General features: G+C 38.1%; 1 protein-coding gene across 1 annotated transcript in view; it reads left to right on the top strand.

Moving 5' to 3' along the window:
• The window catches only part of TMEM63A (transmembrane protein 63A), a 36,862-nt gene that overhangs the window by 5,817 nt on the left and 14,210 nt on the right, over positions 1–16,835 (top strand). The window contains exons 4-13 of the mRNA XM_020786588.3: positions 921–981; positions 3,577–3,614; positions 4,921–5,063; positions 6,829–6,880; positions 7,518–7,626; positions 8,587–8,657; positions 9,399–9,479; positions 11,821–11,944; positions 14,221–14,354; positions 14,819–14,956. Coding sequence (XP_020642247.3) covers positions 921–981; positions 3,577–3,614; positions 4,921–5,063; positions 6,829–6,880; positions 7,518–7,626; positions 8,587–8,657; positions 9,399–9,479; positions 11,821–11,944; positions 14,221–14,354; positions 14,819–14,956 — 951 coding nt within the window. The remainder of the gene's footprint in view (positions 1–920; positions 982–3,576; positions 3,615–4,920; positions 5,064–6,828; positions 6,881–7,517; positions 7,627–8,586; positions 8,658–9,398; positions 9,480–11,820; positions 11,945–14,220; positions 14,355–14,818; positions 14,957–16,835) is intronic.

Below are 16,835 nucleotides of genomic sequence, written 5' to 3'. Positions count from 1 at the left end.
GTATCAGTGTTGTTGGTATCTGGGGTGGGTGTCATGTCATGTGTAGGTGTCTTTTCGCATTCCTGTATTTTACTTTCATTTCCCTTCAACTGTAAACGACTGCATTTAGCAGGTGTAGTAAGCTACTGATATTTATAAATGTTTAGAATTTTTTCAGTGTTTTTCCCCAGGGTTGCAAAATATGACTCTCTAAACTTACAAGGCTGGCAAGTTGCCACTATAGCAGATGATAGCTGTTATTTTGGCTAAATGGCTCCCTGCACTTGCAGGAATAGTAAGTTACTTTTATACTAATTTTACCAGGTATGCAAAATTCCATGGGCATAAATTTGCTGGACTAAGTTGGTCAGGTACCAGTTTACTGTATCTGCACTTTAGACTCTAGAAGGTTTTTTTTCTCAATCATTTGTATTTCTTATCTTTAGTTTACATGTTCAGTGTGAAAGAAATTGTCTTGCAAGGCAATATTATTGTACATTGACCTCTGTTCCAGACTTGGCTGGACAGTTGGCTATTTCACAATAACTTTTAGTCAACTTCTATTCAAACCCCATTTTAAAAGCAGAATGTATGTTTTCAAGATTGTATTTTTGAACCCCACTTAATTTAACACTCTATAAGCAAAAATTGTACATCTTGACAGATTGTTTTAGAATTTCTATCTTAACATGTTGTTTGTGCTTTCCTATTATTATATTGTATGCACATCCTAACTTGCTACATCCTTTCCATTTAAGTCATAAAAAAGCTTTTATTAGCCACATTATTTATACTGCTTCATGGAAGGCCATACCCTCCATCTGTTTCCTTTTTTAAAATGTCTACTTTCATGTTTTAAAAGCTTCTCAAACAAGACTTTGAGAAATTACCAAGTTTTAATAATATCGGACTATAATCTGAATCTTCCTTTTATCTTCTAGTGACTCCAAATATTATAGATTATCGACTTCTTCTATTCCTGATGAACTGGACCCTAATGAGGTTGGTAGTATTGGGTTTAAATTCACATTTTAGTTCATGTATGTAAAATGGTTCTAGGTTTAAAGCAATAATATATTCTCAAATATGTAGTCATACAGAATTCTTTGCTTACAATGGCTTTTGTTTTTCAGTCCTTCGTAGACTGATCAGTTGTAACTGGGTGTGAAGAAAATAATGTATTTTTTTCATTGTGGAACATGCTGTAGCATACATGCCTTTTATCTTTACAAGTACTAAACAAAATTTATAATAATGAAATGCTCCATCGCTGAAATGCCATCATTTAGATAAGGTTTTTGCAGTAATGGAATAGAACTCTTCAGTGACCTGTTGAATGACTACAGATAACCTGCATTAAGAATCACATTCTGATTAGTGCTTCATCATATTGTCTCTGCTTTAGTTCCACTGAATGTTTTATATAAGCGGTCCCCAACCTTTTTGAGACCGTGGACTGGCTGAGCCTTTGAGGAAGATGGGGCAGCACTCCGTAATTGCGTGGGCGCATATATTGGGCGCATGCACAAAGCAGTGGGGAGCGTGCGCGTGCCAGTGCCAGCATGAGCACTCCCCCACCCCTTCATGCATGCGCAAGAGCACCTGCATGCCTGCCCACATGCACGCCCAACCCTTCACACAGGCACTCAGGCACATGTGTGAAGGGGTGGGGGAACGCTCATGCTGGTCCTGGCACATGCATGTGTGTACAAAGCAGCTGTGGGGAGGGGAGTGCGTGTATACGTGAGGGAAGGTCTGTCTCTGCGGCCTGGTCCTGCTCAGGCCATGGACCAGCAACGGGCCGTGGACCAGGGGTTGACGACCTCTGTTGTATATGATGCAGCAAAGTTCAATATAGGGAATGATGGTTTTTAGCTAGCCATTGTTCTCCTTGAGAACAACTTTCACATAGAGAATGTGTGTTTACTGAATTATGAGATTAATTGTGATCATGTTGTCATAGCTTGGCTTGTAAGGGAGATTGTATAGAGTGCCCCCAACCGGGGTCTGATATGGGAACTGTGTATCATCCACTTATTTTAAAGAAAGTGATGTCTCTGGGGCACCCTTAGCTCTCCCCAACTTTCTATCTCAAGGAGACGTTTTGGTTTGGGAAACTTTGAAATTCATATGGCTCTCAATCTAACGAATTTATCTGGGAAGTTAACTTTATAATGAGGCAGGCATGATGGGTCTGTGGCTGTGATTCTGAGTGATCGAGGGTTGAATCCCATCCCTGTTGGAAAACATTGCTCCACCAGATCACAAAACCTGTTCAACTTAGGCTGTCATTGTATTAACGAGCAGGCTAGTCTGAGCCACTTTGGAATGCTTTAGAACAACTGGCCTTGATTAGAGCAATCTAATCAAGCCCTCTTATTCACACAGGAATAATTTCTTCAGCCCATGGTGGTCACAATCTACTCAAACTCTTGGTGGTGTACATGGCTCTATTTCCATTTGGCCCCATTGTGCCTTTCCCCTTCTCTCTTCCCACCTTTGGATTCTCTTTTGCACTGTCAGTCTGTTGGAAAATGGGCTGCTTCTTTTTGCTTGCAGGTGGGCAATTATGCTGTTTTTTTTTGTTTTTGGTCTTTTTTTCACGGAAGGGGGAGTTGGGGGGTCCCATGTTTCTTCTTTTCTCAGTTGTTTGTTTGCTTGCTTTTATTTGGGGCAAGTAGCATAGTGCTCCATTGTTTTATCACTGAAAAATTCACAATGACCCTTTGAAAGCCAGGATAATTGTCTTCAGCCCTATACTTCTACAGTGCTCAAGTGATGAAGCAGAAAAGTGGAAACATTTTTAATTTTTAAAATTGCTTTTTCCTCTTAAAAATAGGGCAGAGGGTACCATCCATGATCACACTCAGACCATACCTTCTTATACATGTCACCACTGAGTCTAGAAAGAACACATCCCAGCCCCACATTGGAGCAATCTGGGTGATCACAAAGTCTTAAAAAATGGCTTATTTGGAGCGATCCTGATTGCGCCAAATGAACAGTACTGTTTGCCTCTGGAGCAGAGGATTTGAAATAAGTTGCCTACACCTTTTAACATTTTCTGAGAATGTTAGAGAGAATGATATTTCTAAACTGGTCATGGCTATTTTTTTTAGATTACATCCAAAGTATACTAAATGCTTGTTGTACCATTTGGAAACATGGTGTTATGAATTTATTAGTACGTCTTGACAAATTGTTTTAGAATTTGGAAACATGGTGTTATGAATGTATTAGAACTTTTATATCCAAACCAAAGTGCTACTTTTCAGGGAGAATAAATTGCTAATCTAAGTCTAAAATTATCGTCTTATTCTGTCCCTTTCAGGAGCAAAAGGCATTTCTCCTTATAGAAGTGGAATGGCTTCTGGCTTGTGCCAGTTCTCACCATTTTGTAGTTTTCTATCTAGCATCCCATGACATCCTGGACTATCTCCTACTCCTCAGGACCAGATTTTGAACCCCTTATGCTGTTACGACAGATCTAAACCAAAGTGGTGCTTTTCAGGGTTGGATGTGTTTTGCAACTAGGACCCAGCTAGTGATTCCCTAGATCCCAACCTTCGTTTACAGAATGTTACAATTTATTTCTAGGGTTTCTGTTCTTGGATGGTATCTGCCTTTCGAATGCAGTGAGTATGCAGAAAATTTTTCATCTGCTTGTGAATAATTTGCCCAACATTTTGCTTGCTTGCTTAGTTAGTTAGTTAATTTATATACCACTCCCATTAAAGCACTAATCTGAGTGATTTACAATAAAATATAAGTTGCACCCTCCCTTTTATCCTTCTGCTGCTAGCTGAAGACCCACCTTTTCAAGTAGACTTTTAACAATCATGAGTGAGCTGCAGAATGCCATTTTTTAGTTTAAACAGTTTTTAACATTCTACATATTTTTAATAATGCATTTTAATCAGTTTTGTGGTTAATTGTTTTTAATGTATAACCAATTATGTTTATTATTCTTTTCTTTTTAATATTATGAGCCACTTTGAGTCCCCTTATCACAGAAAGGCAGCCTATACAGTAAATAAGACAAATAAATAAATAAATAAATAAAATTTAAAGATGGATATAAATGTTATAAATTAACGTAACAAGAAATTGAATATGATAATTCCAGATAAAGTTTATTAGCCTATGCCCACAACTTTGAATAAAGGTTGGACAAATGCTTAGATGCTTTTATTACTTGGTGGTGTCTTTTAGTAAACAAAACCAGCTTATAAGCTGCTTTGATATTTTACCATATAATGACCAGGCTGCAGATAATTAATTTTGGGGATAAACGTGATTACTATAAAATTCATTGTATAAAATTGTCAAGAAAATTATTGTAAATACTGTCTTTAAGATGTTTTCAAAAATCAGAACAGGGATTAGAGCCAACATCATACTGTCACTGCAGTATTAATAAAAAAGAACTTCCTTTTTTCTATCCGTGCAAGCCTTGATGCCAGCCAAAAAACAAGTTCAGGCAATTCCAGTGTTAACTATGAAAAACAGGGAGGGGTACAACTGAGTTTCACTTTGCAGAACATCCCATGATTTGGGTACAGACACTTGAACAGGGTTTTTTCTTATTTCTCTTGAATTGGGACATAGAGTTCCCTCTTCCTGGGGAAAGAGCAGGATCATATGGAAGAATGTGGTTCCTAAGGTATCCTACGACTAACACACCTTGTGACCTTGTACTGCTTTGAATTGTGTCTGAAAACAAGTACTGTATAATAATTGGTAATTTTGCTATCTACAGATAATTGTTTGTAATAACCATCCTTTTGAATAGTACAGTGAGCATGGGGCAAAGTCTACCTCTATATGTTAGAATCCTTCATCTTCCAATCTATTGATTCAGTCCTGTAAAGCAGTAAATTCTGTAAAGAATTCAGTCCTGTAAAGCTTGGTGACTGTCCTGTTTGTTTACTTGCGGTGCAGTGATGAAGAGATTCATGCCAAGTGTGGGAATGATGCCATTACATATCTCGGTTTTCAGCGCCATCTCATCTGCTTGTTGATTGTTATCAGCATGCTGTCTTTGTGTGTCATACTGCCTGTAAATCTATCAGGTGACTTACTTGGTAAGAAACCCTTGTAATGTTGAGAGTGTTCTTTGTTGAGGATCAAAGCTTATCAACTCATTCGGTACTTAGGCAAGGGGTTCACTGGCAGAAGCTATAGCTCTAGGGATCAAAACACTTATTCTCTAGTTTACTTTGGCAGCTGAGAAATTATACTCTTTTCATTCTTTTCTGAAAGCATTTGGACAGCTAGTAAAACCTCTGTTAATTAATTTTGGTTAAAAAAGCCTTTTTATCAGGATGGTCCACTATACAGTGGGGCATGGGGACATGTATGCTTCAGTACAATACAGGTCTAGTTCTGTGACTAGAATGTGCTTTGCTTACTCAGATTGTCATAATGCATCTCATTCATTCTGCTGAAATACTTAATTCAGGGTAGTTTTCTTCATCCAGTAACCTTGCTTGGAAGAATTAAGTCCTAAACTATGTGTCCACCATGCTGGAAATAGAAAGCATATGAACATATAGTCTTTGTTTCTCAAAGCTAATGACTGTGAAATGAGGTGAACATAAGGATTATGTAAAAAGTGAGTTTCAGCCAAAGTCCCACAGGATGGATTTGATTTAAATGATTATCTAAATTTAAAAAATCAGATTTGTTGACAATTTAAATAAAAATGGTTTTTAAAATTTAAATTGTGATTTAAATCAATTTTATTTTGATCTACTCTCCCTCCATCACTTTGAATTCACAGTTATCTGTGTGTAACCCCTGATTATAAAAGCAGATGTGAAAACTAAAGAGTTATTAAGTACACAGAAAGATTATTTATATACTCCTTATTTAAAATCTACAATACCACTTTTTGTTCCATTGAATGTATACTCAAAAGTTTGTTTCTCTTTTCATGCAATGCTTAAGATGATGGAGGTTATAGGTAAGAAATCAGTAAAAGTAATAAGGCAGTTTTGTTAGCAACATATCTTAAATTCAAACATTTTTTCTAAAGGAACACACATTCTTTTTTCTTATTTGTTTGATTACTGAGATGGCAATGTCACAGGGCTGGAGTGTTTACAGAATACCACTGTATTTTAAAACTAAAGCAAGGGGACATGATAATTCAGCAGGCAGAGGCAAGAGTTCCCTTCCCCACACAGTACTTCTGGAAAATCAGTGAATGATTATGATTATCTCTCACTTTTGGGGAAGCAGAGGAAGAGCCTCCTGTCTCTCCCTACTCCACGTTCATTTGATTTGCAGTTTCCAAATGGCATGGGTTTTGCTAGTCTCTTCAGGTTTGATGGTCTGATTCCCTCCTTTAATGTGTAGAGGAAAAGTGCAGGAGGACTTAGCTGATGCAAACTTAGTTATTTGATGCAGAGGCTGATAATAGAATATTTTAATATTCTCAGCTTTTCCAACCATATGGGGAGCGTAAAAACAGAAGTTCAGATGGATGTTACTGTCTGCAAACGATCTTCTCAATGGCATCTAGCATATGTATGCCAGTGTTGTCTGTCAGAATTCATAGCTTCATGATATGTAATACACACGCATTACCTATCAGATTGCTTGACAGGATGGGAGAATTGGACCCGACCTATCCCACTTCCTAGTTTTCTGCATGGTTAGAAGTGGTCTTAACCTGTGATAGAGTAACTAGTCTTATCTTAGCCGCCAATGGCATCCTCTGAATCAGAGTTAATATTTAAGCACAAATCACAAATATCTGAAAACATAGTTCATTTGTATGGAAGCATTTTGTTCTTATGAATGAATATATTCAGAATGGCTATACCATATTCTTCTGTGTCTCAGATAAAGACCCTTACAGTTTTGGAAGAACGACTATAGCAAACCTGCAAACAGGGTAAGCAATCTTCAATATGTTATACTATATTACTGTATATATAGTGTTTCTTACATTAATATTCCTTCTTTTTAACATTTGGGGATCTTCAATTCCCAGTCATAGAAGAAAGCAATATTGGTGAAAATCCAGTTGGAGAAAAACCACACTAATAAGGGCAATGCCAGAATGATTTCTTTCCCTCCTGCTTGTTTCTCTTCATGTGATTGGTTGCACAAATGGTTGTGTGCCTGATAGTGCAAGGGGGTGGAATGCTACTGTGATTTCCCTTATGCTTGTGAATAAACTGGGAAATTCTGGCCACTGGTAGGCACTGCTGAACAAGCATCTGTGGGTACACCACATGTCCAATTACTGTACATGTTTACCAAAATTTAGAAATACAGTAAATTATTTTAAAATTTTGATCCCAATCACAATTCTCAATGGGAGTAAGACTGTTGCTTTTACATACTCAAAATTCCTGGGTCCACTGTGATTAGACTGGAAGATCTAAAAGGTAAAATAGTAAATCCATTTGCTTTTCCTACTCTTTTGTTTTTATGAATCTAAATTGTATAGTAATCTAGGCAACTGCTATGCTTCAATTATTTTACTCTAGTGAAGCGTCTAATAATTCACTTTTAATATTCCACAGCAATGATCTTCTCTGGCTACACACAATTTTTGCTGTTATTTATCTGATTTTAACAGTTTTGTTTATGAGACAACATGCCAGAAGCATCAGATACAATGAAGAAAGCATAGTAAGTTTATTTAATTAAAATGTATTTTAAATTAAAATTTTGCATATTCAGTGTTGGGCTGAACCAAAGGCACGGTGCTTCTCTGAAAAGCAATGTTTTGCTGTTTTGGGCTGCCAGATAGAACAAAAACAATTCTAGAATTCAGATTAAGTGCTGAAAACATTGCCTGTACGTAGATTTGATTGAATGATGTTCTACTTTGTAGTATCAGGAGGGACGTGGTGGTGCTGCGGGTTAAACCGCAGAAGCCTCTGTGCTGCAAGGTCAGAAGACCAGCAATGGTAAGATCGAATCCATGCAATGGAATGAGCCCCCATCACTTGTCTCAGCTCCTGCCAACTTAACAGTTCGAAAGCATGTAAATGCAAGTAGATAAATAGGTACCACCACGGTGGGAAGTTAACGGCGTTCCATGTCTAGTTGAACTGGCCATGTGACCACGGAAACTGTCTTCGGACAAACACTGGCTCTACGGCTTGGAAATGGGGATGAGCACTGCGCTCTAGACTCAGACACGACTGGACTAATTGTCAAGGAGAACCTTTACCTTTACCTTTTAGTATCAGCAGAAGCCCTGTCAAAAGGGAAGCCCTGTCAAAAGTTTCCTGCCTTCAGACTGATTTGACTTCACTATATCTTTTTGCCTGCAAGGAGCTTGATTAGGAGAATATACACAAGCCAGTCAACTTTAAATTATGTCTTTAAAAACATAGCCATGGTATTGATCTGCTGTTGTTTTGCATGGTGATTGCTTGCTGCAGTGTTTGTTTTCAGTTTTGTGGCTACTTTATGTGTCTACAGACATAATAATAAAGTTAAGTAATCAAGATAAGTACAATGTTATCCATAGATTGTGAGTATATATGTGTATGAAGAGAAAGGAACTAAATAGAAATACATAACATCTGTTTTTCTGTCTGGCTTCAATACATCTCAAAATGTGGTATTTTTGCTTTCTAGGTAAAACGTACATTGTTCATAACAGGTCTTCCCAAAAGTGCTGAGAAAACAAGCATACAAAATCACTTAAAGTAAGTTTTCAAGAATGGTAGAACTTGATTTTTTTTTTTAATAAAGGATTCTGGGTGCTTAAACTTTCTTAAGTAGATATGTTAACTAAGTGTGTTAAAAAGAGTATTATACATTTTAAAAATAGATTGTAGGTTTGCAGAGCTGAGCATACATTGCAAGCTCTGTTAAATTAGATATTGAGTTTAACCATTGAGCAAAAAAAGCTTTCCAGCAAATCCTCACAGAATAGGCAATTCTGAGTTGATTCTGGAGTTCAGTTCCATTTTATTCCTGCTAATTTAATCAGGAGCATAAAAGAGACCAACCACAATTTCTCCCTCCCACTTTCATAAAAATTCAGATGACCTTCATGATGTCATGGACTTCTGCAACTGCAGGAGCCAATAGCCCAAAAAAAGTGTATTGGCATCCCTCAGCTTTTATGAGGGACACCAATAGCCAGAGGAATGACATTTCTGAGGATGTGTCATAGATGACAGCTTTTTGAAGCAATGTTGTTCAAGGTAAAGTAGAAGGTTCAATTGCCGGTCATCTATGCTGCTCTTGCAACCAAGTAAGGTATTAAAGGAGCAAGTTGACTACAACCATGTTTATTCTAAAACTATGTCTGTACTAGAGAGGCCATTTAATTCAGTTTATAATGTTTGTAGAGCTGAAATGTCTTACTTTGTATTTTGAACTTCAGTGTTACCTCTGTCTTGCAATGGTCTTTTATACTGTATATATCTTGTTCTTTCCAGTACAGCATATCCAACCTGCCACGTTCAAGAGATCCAGTTATGTTATGATGTAGCCAACCTTATCTATCTGTTTGGAGAGAGGTACCTGTATAGTGAAACCATGTTAACTCTGTTTGAACATATGCCAGCAGCAAAATGTTTCATATGCAGGAGAAGATAATATCAGATTTATGTTACTGTCTAAAATGATTTCAGACATATAGAATAACTAATAGGATGCTAATGCATTTTGCATCTGGAAAAATAATTATGATAAAGAAAATTGTAGTAAGGAAAAGAATGCCTGCAGTAATTTTCATAGTAGAATAACTTCATTAATGGCATCATTATATACTACATGCCCCAAACATATGAGCATCTCATCTGTTTTGACCATACCATGACTCTTGGTTCCTGATGTAAGTCACAATTTAGTGTACCTGTAGAAAAAACTATACATGGTGTAATGGATAAATTAGATGTGGATCTCTGTCATTGGATCTCTGCTTAACTACAAATCTAACAAGATGATCCACTCACTATCTCTTAGCCTATTTCATTTATTTTAATTACTGATTTTTGTCCAGAGCATGTTATTTCACCCTTTTCAGAGTTCCCAGGGTAACTTACTACACTTTTTAATTAGAGCAAAATATGTGATTTATTAAGTAAAAATTAGTACACATTTTGCACTAGGTCTTGGAAATTCCATTTTGTTCCGAATCTGACTCATGACAAATTTGATATGAATGGTTGCAGTACTGGCTAGATATTATCAAGAGATGGCCAATTGCCCATCCCTGGAGGGCTGTGCCTACTCCCAAAATACCCACACCTAGCTTTCTTCTTACAAAAATAATGTTTTCATTGATAAAATCCTCTTGTGGTGAAATCGTTTAAAAAAATTTGGGAGTTTGATGAGGGTTGTCAGAACATGACAGAATTGATTGATTGATTGATTGATTGATTGATTGTATTTACACCCAGCCTATCTGGTCAAACAACCACTCTAGGCGGCTGCCAACATAAACCTTTTATAAAAATACAACAAATTTTTTACAATCAATAAAAAAGTTATTCAAGATGAAAGAAAGAAAGAAAGAAAAGATATAAAAGAAAAAGAAAAAAAGAAGAAAAATAAATCAGGCATTAGCTGGAGGGAAGGCCTGCACAAACATCCAAGTTTTCAGTTGGTTTTTAAAAGTTCCCAGCGAAGGGGCTGCAGGAATCTCTGGAGGAAGGTTATTCCAGAGGCGAGGAGCTACCGCTGAGAAGGCCCGGTTTCTTGTCCTTTCCTTCCGGGCTTCCTTCGGCGTCAGGTTCCTCTCCTCCTGACTCGATCAGGTGATACGGGTAGATTTTGGTGGGAGGGCACAAGAGGAATTTTAAGGTTTTTTTTAAAAAAAAAATAAAAATGAGGACAGTCATGCCAGTAGGTCCCTGAGTATTTTTGTTCCAGATGCATTGTCGCTACAGCCAAATGTTGTGAGAAGCACCAAGGGAGGAAGTATATTGACAGCTTCCTCCTTGCTTTTCAGATATAATCTTGCTATCACTAATGAAGATAGAATGTGTGAAGCCTGGGGAAAGGATTAGGATAAAGGTCTTCTTTAAAATATAATAAAAGTAGTTATCTGTCCAAACCATTTTGAAGTTATGCATCTGTGGATTTTCCCAATTAGTTTTTTAAAATATTGTTTAATAATTAATCGGCCACAGGGTTTAGAAGGGAAGTTTATATAGATTTTTATCTGCATGACTCAGCAAACATAACATGAGAATGTCTTAAGGCTTGTCCAGTTGGAGTAGAGTTCTGATGAAAATAGCTAGTTCAGTACTGTCATTTTAGTATTTTTTCTGTTCTCCGTATGGTGTTAGGCCTGCTTCAGTATGATTGGTGTTCACTGCCTTTGCATGTTTGTTTATTCTTTCTGAGAGGCTTTTTTGTTGTTGTTGTGGGATTCATGGAGAGGCAGTTTAGTGGTGTGGTGCTTCCTTTGGAGATTTCATTTACATATTAGAGACCCCAATGAAGCCTTTATGTACATGTTCTTTAGGCCTTAAAATTAGATTTTAAAATTTTAAAAAAATGTTCCAGAAGCAAATCTGCAACAAGGGAGTGGGCATAAGGTATTATCCCCCTAGTAAAGCATTTTTCAAAGACATAGTTATTGCCATGCGGGATAAATACAAAACCTGATCAGTCCTGGTCTAATTTGGGACAATTTAGGCTTATTGTCTGTCTGGTGAAGCACATAGAACCTTAGGCTGTTTTGTGACTCCCGCTTGGAAATATATATATACATAGAAGTGTTTCTACCTAAGATAGAATATATATAGGCTATTTTGTGACTCCTGCTTGGAAATATATATATTTAACACACATCCAGTTTTGGCAATGAATCTATTATTGCTTCACAATAATCTCTGTATTTGTGCATAGAAAAAAGGCAGAGAAGAGTGTAGAATACTATACACAAATGAATCGGAGACTTGGTAAGCGAAGCCTCATAAACACAAAACCATGCGGCCAGTTTTGCTGCTGTGATGTCAGAGGTTGTGAAAAGGTAAGGTGTTGTGTTGCATCACTTGGCTGAACTGTTATAAAATTACAGTGTAAAACTATAAAATGTTGGTTTCAGTAACTGTTTAAAATAGAAGCAGTCTCATACATGAAAGAGGATATCTTACTACTCCCCAGAACAAAGCTGCTTGAAAAAAATAATTAGCAAATCTGAACCACTGGTTACTCTGCTCACGTCTCAACATATGTTGATTCAGTTGTCTGCTGCATCTCTCCCTCTTTTTTACAACTTCAAAAACTGACATGTAACTACTATGTTATCAAGAGTTTATTCTACTTCTTTTTAAATGAATGGTCAAGGTTTGGCAAAGTGCAGTCGTCCAGTTGTTGCTGGACCGTAGCTCCCAACAGCCCTAATCAGTGTAGGATGAAGAATGCTGGGAAAATATAGTTGGGAGTTGCAGTCTCATAACATCTGGGCAACAGCACATTGGCCACTTCTGTCTAGGTTAAGGAAATCTGTAGTAATTTGCTGTTCCCGTAAATTCAGTCTTTAAGTGATTATATTTTTTTTAGAACATCAGAGTTTTTAGAGCATCAGCATTTTCTGTTGAGGGCCAAAATTGGGGTTTTATGAGTTCAAGCCAAATTGCATAAGTAATGGTGGGTAACTGAAGATAATTAAACAAGCTGCCTTTACTGGTTGTATTGGCCAGCACGTGACCAGGCAGATAACCAGCACTACATTAGTTAGCTTCAATTAGTCACCAGTGACCTCCCGTCACTTTGTCCCAGCTCCTTGCCAACCTAGCAATTCGAAAGCATGTAAATGTGAGTAGATAAATAGGTACCACCTCGGTGGGAAGGTAAAATGGCGCTCCCTAGTCATGCTGGCCACGTGACAACAGAAACTGTCTTTGGACAAGTGCTGGCTCTATGGCTTGAAAAACGGGATGAGCACCGCCCCCTAGAGTCGGACATGACTGGACTAAAAATGTCAAGGGGAACCTTTACCTTTACCTTTAGTCACCAGGACTTAAACAATTTTGCTTGTGCTGATGTAAAATTTCAGTAGGATTTTATCCTTTGTGGATAGTTTCCTCTATGTAAAAACAACACAGTTACAAAGTTTTGTTTGTTGTAAAACAATAGTAAATTGTATCTAAGAAAGAGCCCTTTTTAATCCTTTCAAAAGAAAGAAAAATATTCTTAAGTTCCGTGAATCCAGTAACACAAAGTTATGCCACATAAAGTGGACTCTTATGGTGCAGTGGTTAAACTACAGTGCTGCAGCCAAGTCTCTGCTCAAGACCAGGATTCAGTCCTAGTAGCTGGCCTGAAGCTTACTCAACCTTCCATCTTTCTGGGGTCTCTGCTTAACTACAAAGGTCAGTAAATTGAGCACTCAGCTCCCTGGAGGGGAGCAATGTGTAGCCTACATAATTACATTGTAAACTGCCCAGAGACTGCTTTAAGGACTATTGGGTGGTATATAAGCAGCATACTTTAAGTCTGATGATCTCATCAGCTGTGGCCATATTTTGGAAATGAAAAGTTTCCTTAGGATCCCTTTGGTCCATGGGAAGCCGTTAGAGACAGTGAAATAGCAGAGGAGTCTTAAATGTCTGAAAATCGCTGCCTCTGGTCCTGCCACAGCTGTCACGATCAGCAGAGGCAACTTTCAAACATTTAAGACATCCTGCCTCCATTGTACTACCATGAAAGGGATACTAAAAGATTCAAGGAACCCTTTGGGGGCAGAGGGGAAACTTTGAATTAACAAAAACCAGCGGCATCTGATTACATCATCAAACAATGTAAATTTACATTACCGGATTGCAGCCATTAAAGTCCTTCCATTTATACTATAACCATAGATTTTTTTTAAAAAAAAATTGTTTTGCCTTTGTTAACTTTATGAGATTCCGCGTGTACCTGACAAGTTTTGTGGCATATGAAATTATAGTCTGTTTCCTCTGATTCAAGATTGCTCAAATAAATTTGTTACTTTGAAAGTGCTATAAAGGCTTAATTTCTACCTCATCCCTTTCCTTGCTCAAAAGACTTAAAACAGTAATCTCACAAAAAATTACTCTGCTAGTTTTTTTGTTAAACTATATTTTCAGAATGTGACAATAGGAAATTCTGTTTCTCTTGGAAGTCATTTGGAATTCAAATCTATTTATTTGCAACTGAAACTTTAAAAGAGGTCTTTTGGATACCTCTAGCAGCTTGATACTGTCAAAAATGTATGAAGGCACATTAAGTAGCTGTATGAGGATTTCAGCACTGATATTTAACGAGCCTGTTCTCCAACAGGAAGATGCTATAGATTACTACACAGGGGTTACAGAAAAATATATGGAAGAATATATGAAAGAGGAAAAAAATATTTATAATAAGCCACTGGGAATAGCTTTTGTAACATTCCAAGAGAAAGCCATGGCAACACAGTAAGTGTCTGTTCTTTAATTCATTATCTGAAACAACATAGAAATATTTCAGGCAGTATGAAACACAAATCCATCCTTATTTTTACCTCAGAGCACTTGTTAATCCTGCAAGTAGCCAGAAAAACAACTACTGTAGTAATTTTCTATTCATCTGAAGCTTTTCTATCAATTTCTGTTCACGTTTAACTAATTTTAACTGGCTTGAGTTCATCTAGCAATGGATCTATTATATTTAACAGAAAATCCTAATAAAATATCTTTTGTGCAGCATGATAAAGTTATTTTTGTAGTATGTCATTTGTCTCTGTGTGCTCTGAAAAGCCTGGCCAAAATACATTGAAAGATTGCTTTGAAATACATGGAGATTGCTTTGATCAGGTATAGCTGTCTTAGTTCAGTATCTTTTTTCGTATTGTTGAGCATTTCCAGGCATAAACGCTAAGCTCTTTTTTATTTTACTGCAGTATTCTTAAAGATTTCAATGCCTGTAAGTGTCAAGGATATAAATGTAAAGGAGAACCCCAGCCATCAACCTACAGCAAAGAACTATGTGTCTCAAAGTGGAATGTTGCATATGCTACCTATCCAGAAGACATTTGCTGGTAACCTTTCTGATATTTTTTTAAGTTCATGTTTGAAAAGGGTGAAAGTGAGATGCTGGGTTTGGTGTATTTTTCCAACATTACTTCTTCTCAGTGAACTCTGTGAATCACACATGTGGGTAATTTCAGCGCCTGCGCTGGAACGTCGGAATGTTCTAGAGCTTTATTCTGAAAGGAAAAGAAGACAGATTGCCCCTTTTGCGCATGTCAAAGGCCCTCCCCCCCTCACATTACTTTTGACAGTGTAAAAAGTGGTAGGTAAGACATGAAAGTTCAGAACCACTGCTTCAGAGGATTTTCCAGCCCTCTAGGGTAAGTTATTGGGATGCATGGAGAAGAGATTATGCCCTGCCAACACTGTTTTCTTTTATGCAAACATCTAACATTTGATACAGTGGCCTGTTGCTTAGCGTCAGCCAAATCATAACTTTTGGTCCACCCCCCCCCCCCCCCCGGTAAATAAAGCATCCCAGCTGCAATTCTTAGGGACCCATACACCTGCTAGCTTGGTATGTGCACTCTGGAGAATTAACAATGGGGATATAGCAAGAATATTGGGCCAAAAATGAAAGTAAATTTAAATAAAGAAGACAAAAATCTGGCACCTGAAAGACCAACTGCTATATTTTAATGTGAGCTTTTGTGGACAAGTCTGGGGAAGTGGTCTTGTTCAGGAAAGCTCACATTAAAATATAGCAGCTAGTCTTTAAGATGTCACAAAATTTTGTCTTCTCTCTCTCTCTCTCTCTCTCTCTCTCTCTCTCTCTTTCTTTCTTTTTTTCTTTCTTTCTTTTTGGCCTGATTTACTATCGCAGACGAACATGGCTACCTCCTCTAAAACTACAGCTGTGAAAGGCACTTTGTTTAGAGAGAAGGAACAAACCGAAAGTTGTGATTTGGCTTACACTAAACAACAGGATTTCTCTCTCTCTCTCTCTCTCTCTCTCTCTCTCTCTCTCTCTCTGTGTGTGTGTGTGTGTGTGTGTGTGTGTGTGTGTGTGTGTGTGTGTGTGTGTGAGAGAGAGAGAGAGAGAGAGAGAGAGAGAGAGAGAATTAGGAAGCTTGAAATCTCGGAATAGTCTTAAAGTAATTATTAGAGATGGGGACGAAGCTAGGGCATAAGAAGAGGAGTGAAGAGGGACCCAAAAAGTCTCCCACCCGTGCTGTCTTTCCAAACACAGCAAGGGTGTGGGAATCACTTGGGTTCCCCTCTCTCCTTTTCCTATGAACTGGCAGGGATAAGAAGAGAAGGAAAGTCTGTCAGAAGCAATCTGCCATCTCTGCTGTCTTTGCAAAGGCAGGAGGGGTGGGGGATCGGTTGGGTCCCCCTTCACTCCTCTTCCTAAGCTCCGGTAGGGATTGGAAGATGAGTGTAGCCTGACCTAAGTGGTCCCCCATCCCCGCTGTCTTTGCAAATACAGTTGGGGTGGAAGATCACTTGGGTCTCCCTTTCCTTCTCCTCCTATGCCCGGGCAGGGATAGGAAGAGGAAGGAAGCCTATCAGAAGTGATCCCCCATCCCTCTTGCCTCTGCAAAGACAGTGGGGGTGGGGGATTGCTTGGGTCCCCCTTCCATTTGCCTCCTACGACCCCATGGGGGCATAGGAAGGGAAAGGATCAAAGCGATCCTGCTTTTTATATGGTTGGGGGATCACTTTGATAGGCTTCCTTCCTCTTGCATGGGCATAGGAAGAGGAGGGAAAGGATCAAAGTTGGATCAAAGCGATCCATCCTCTTTCTATATGATGGGGGAAGCAGGATTAAAGCAGTCCCAGAGTTAGTTTCCAGAAAACTAACTTTATTTAAAAGCATGTCCTACTCTCAGCTCCTTCAAAATGTGATGGGGACACTCCTGTTTCTTGATAAAAATTTACTCTTCT

This window comes from Pogona vitticeps, chromosome 1 (genome assembly GCF_051106095.1).
Source record: "Pogona vitticeps strain Pit_001003342236 chromosome 1, PviZW2.1, whole genome shotgun sequence".
Lineage (NCBI taxonomy): Eukaryota > Metazoa > Chordata > Lepidosauria > Squamata > Agamidae > Pogona > Pogona vitticeps.
The sequence above is the reverse complement of the archived record's forward strand: the minus strand, read 5'-3'. Positions and strand labels throughout refer to the sequence as shown.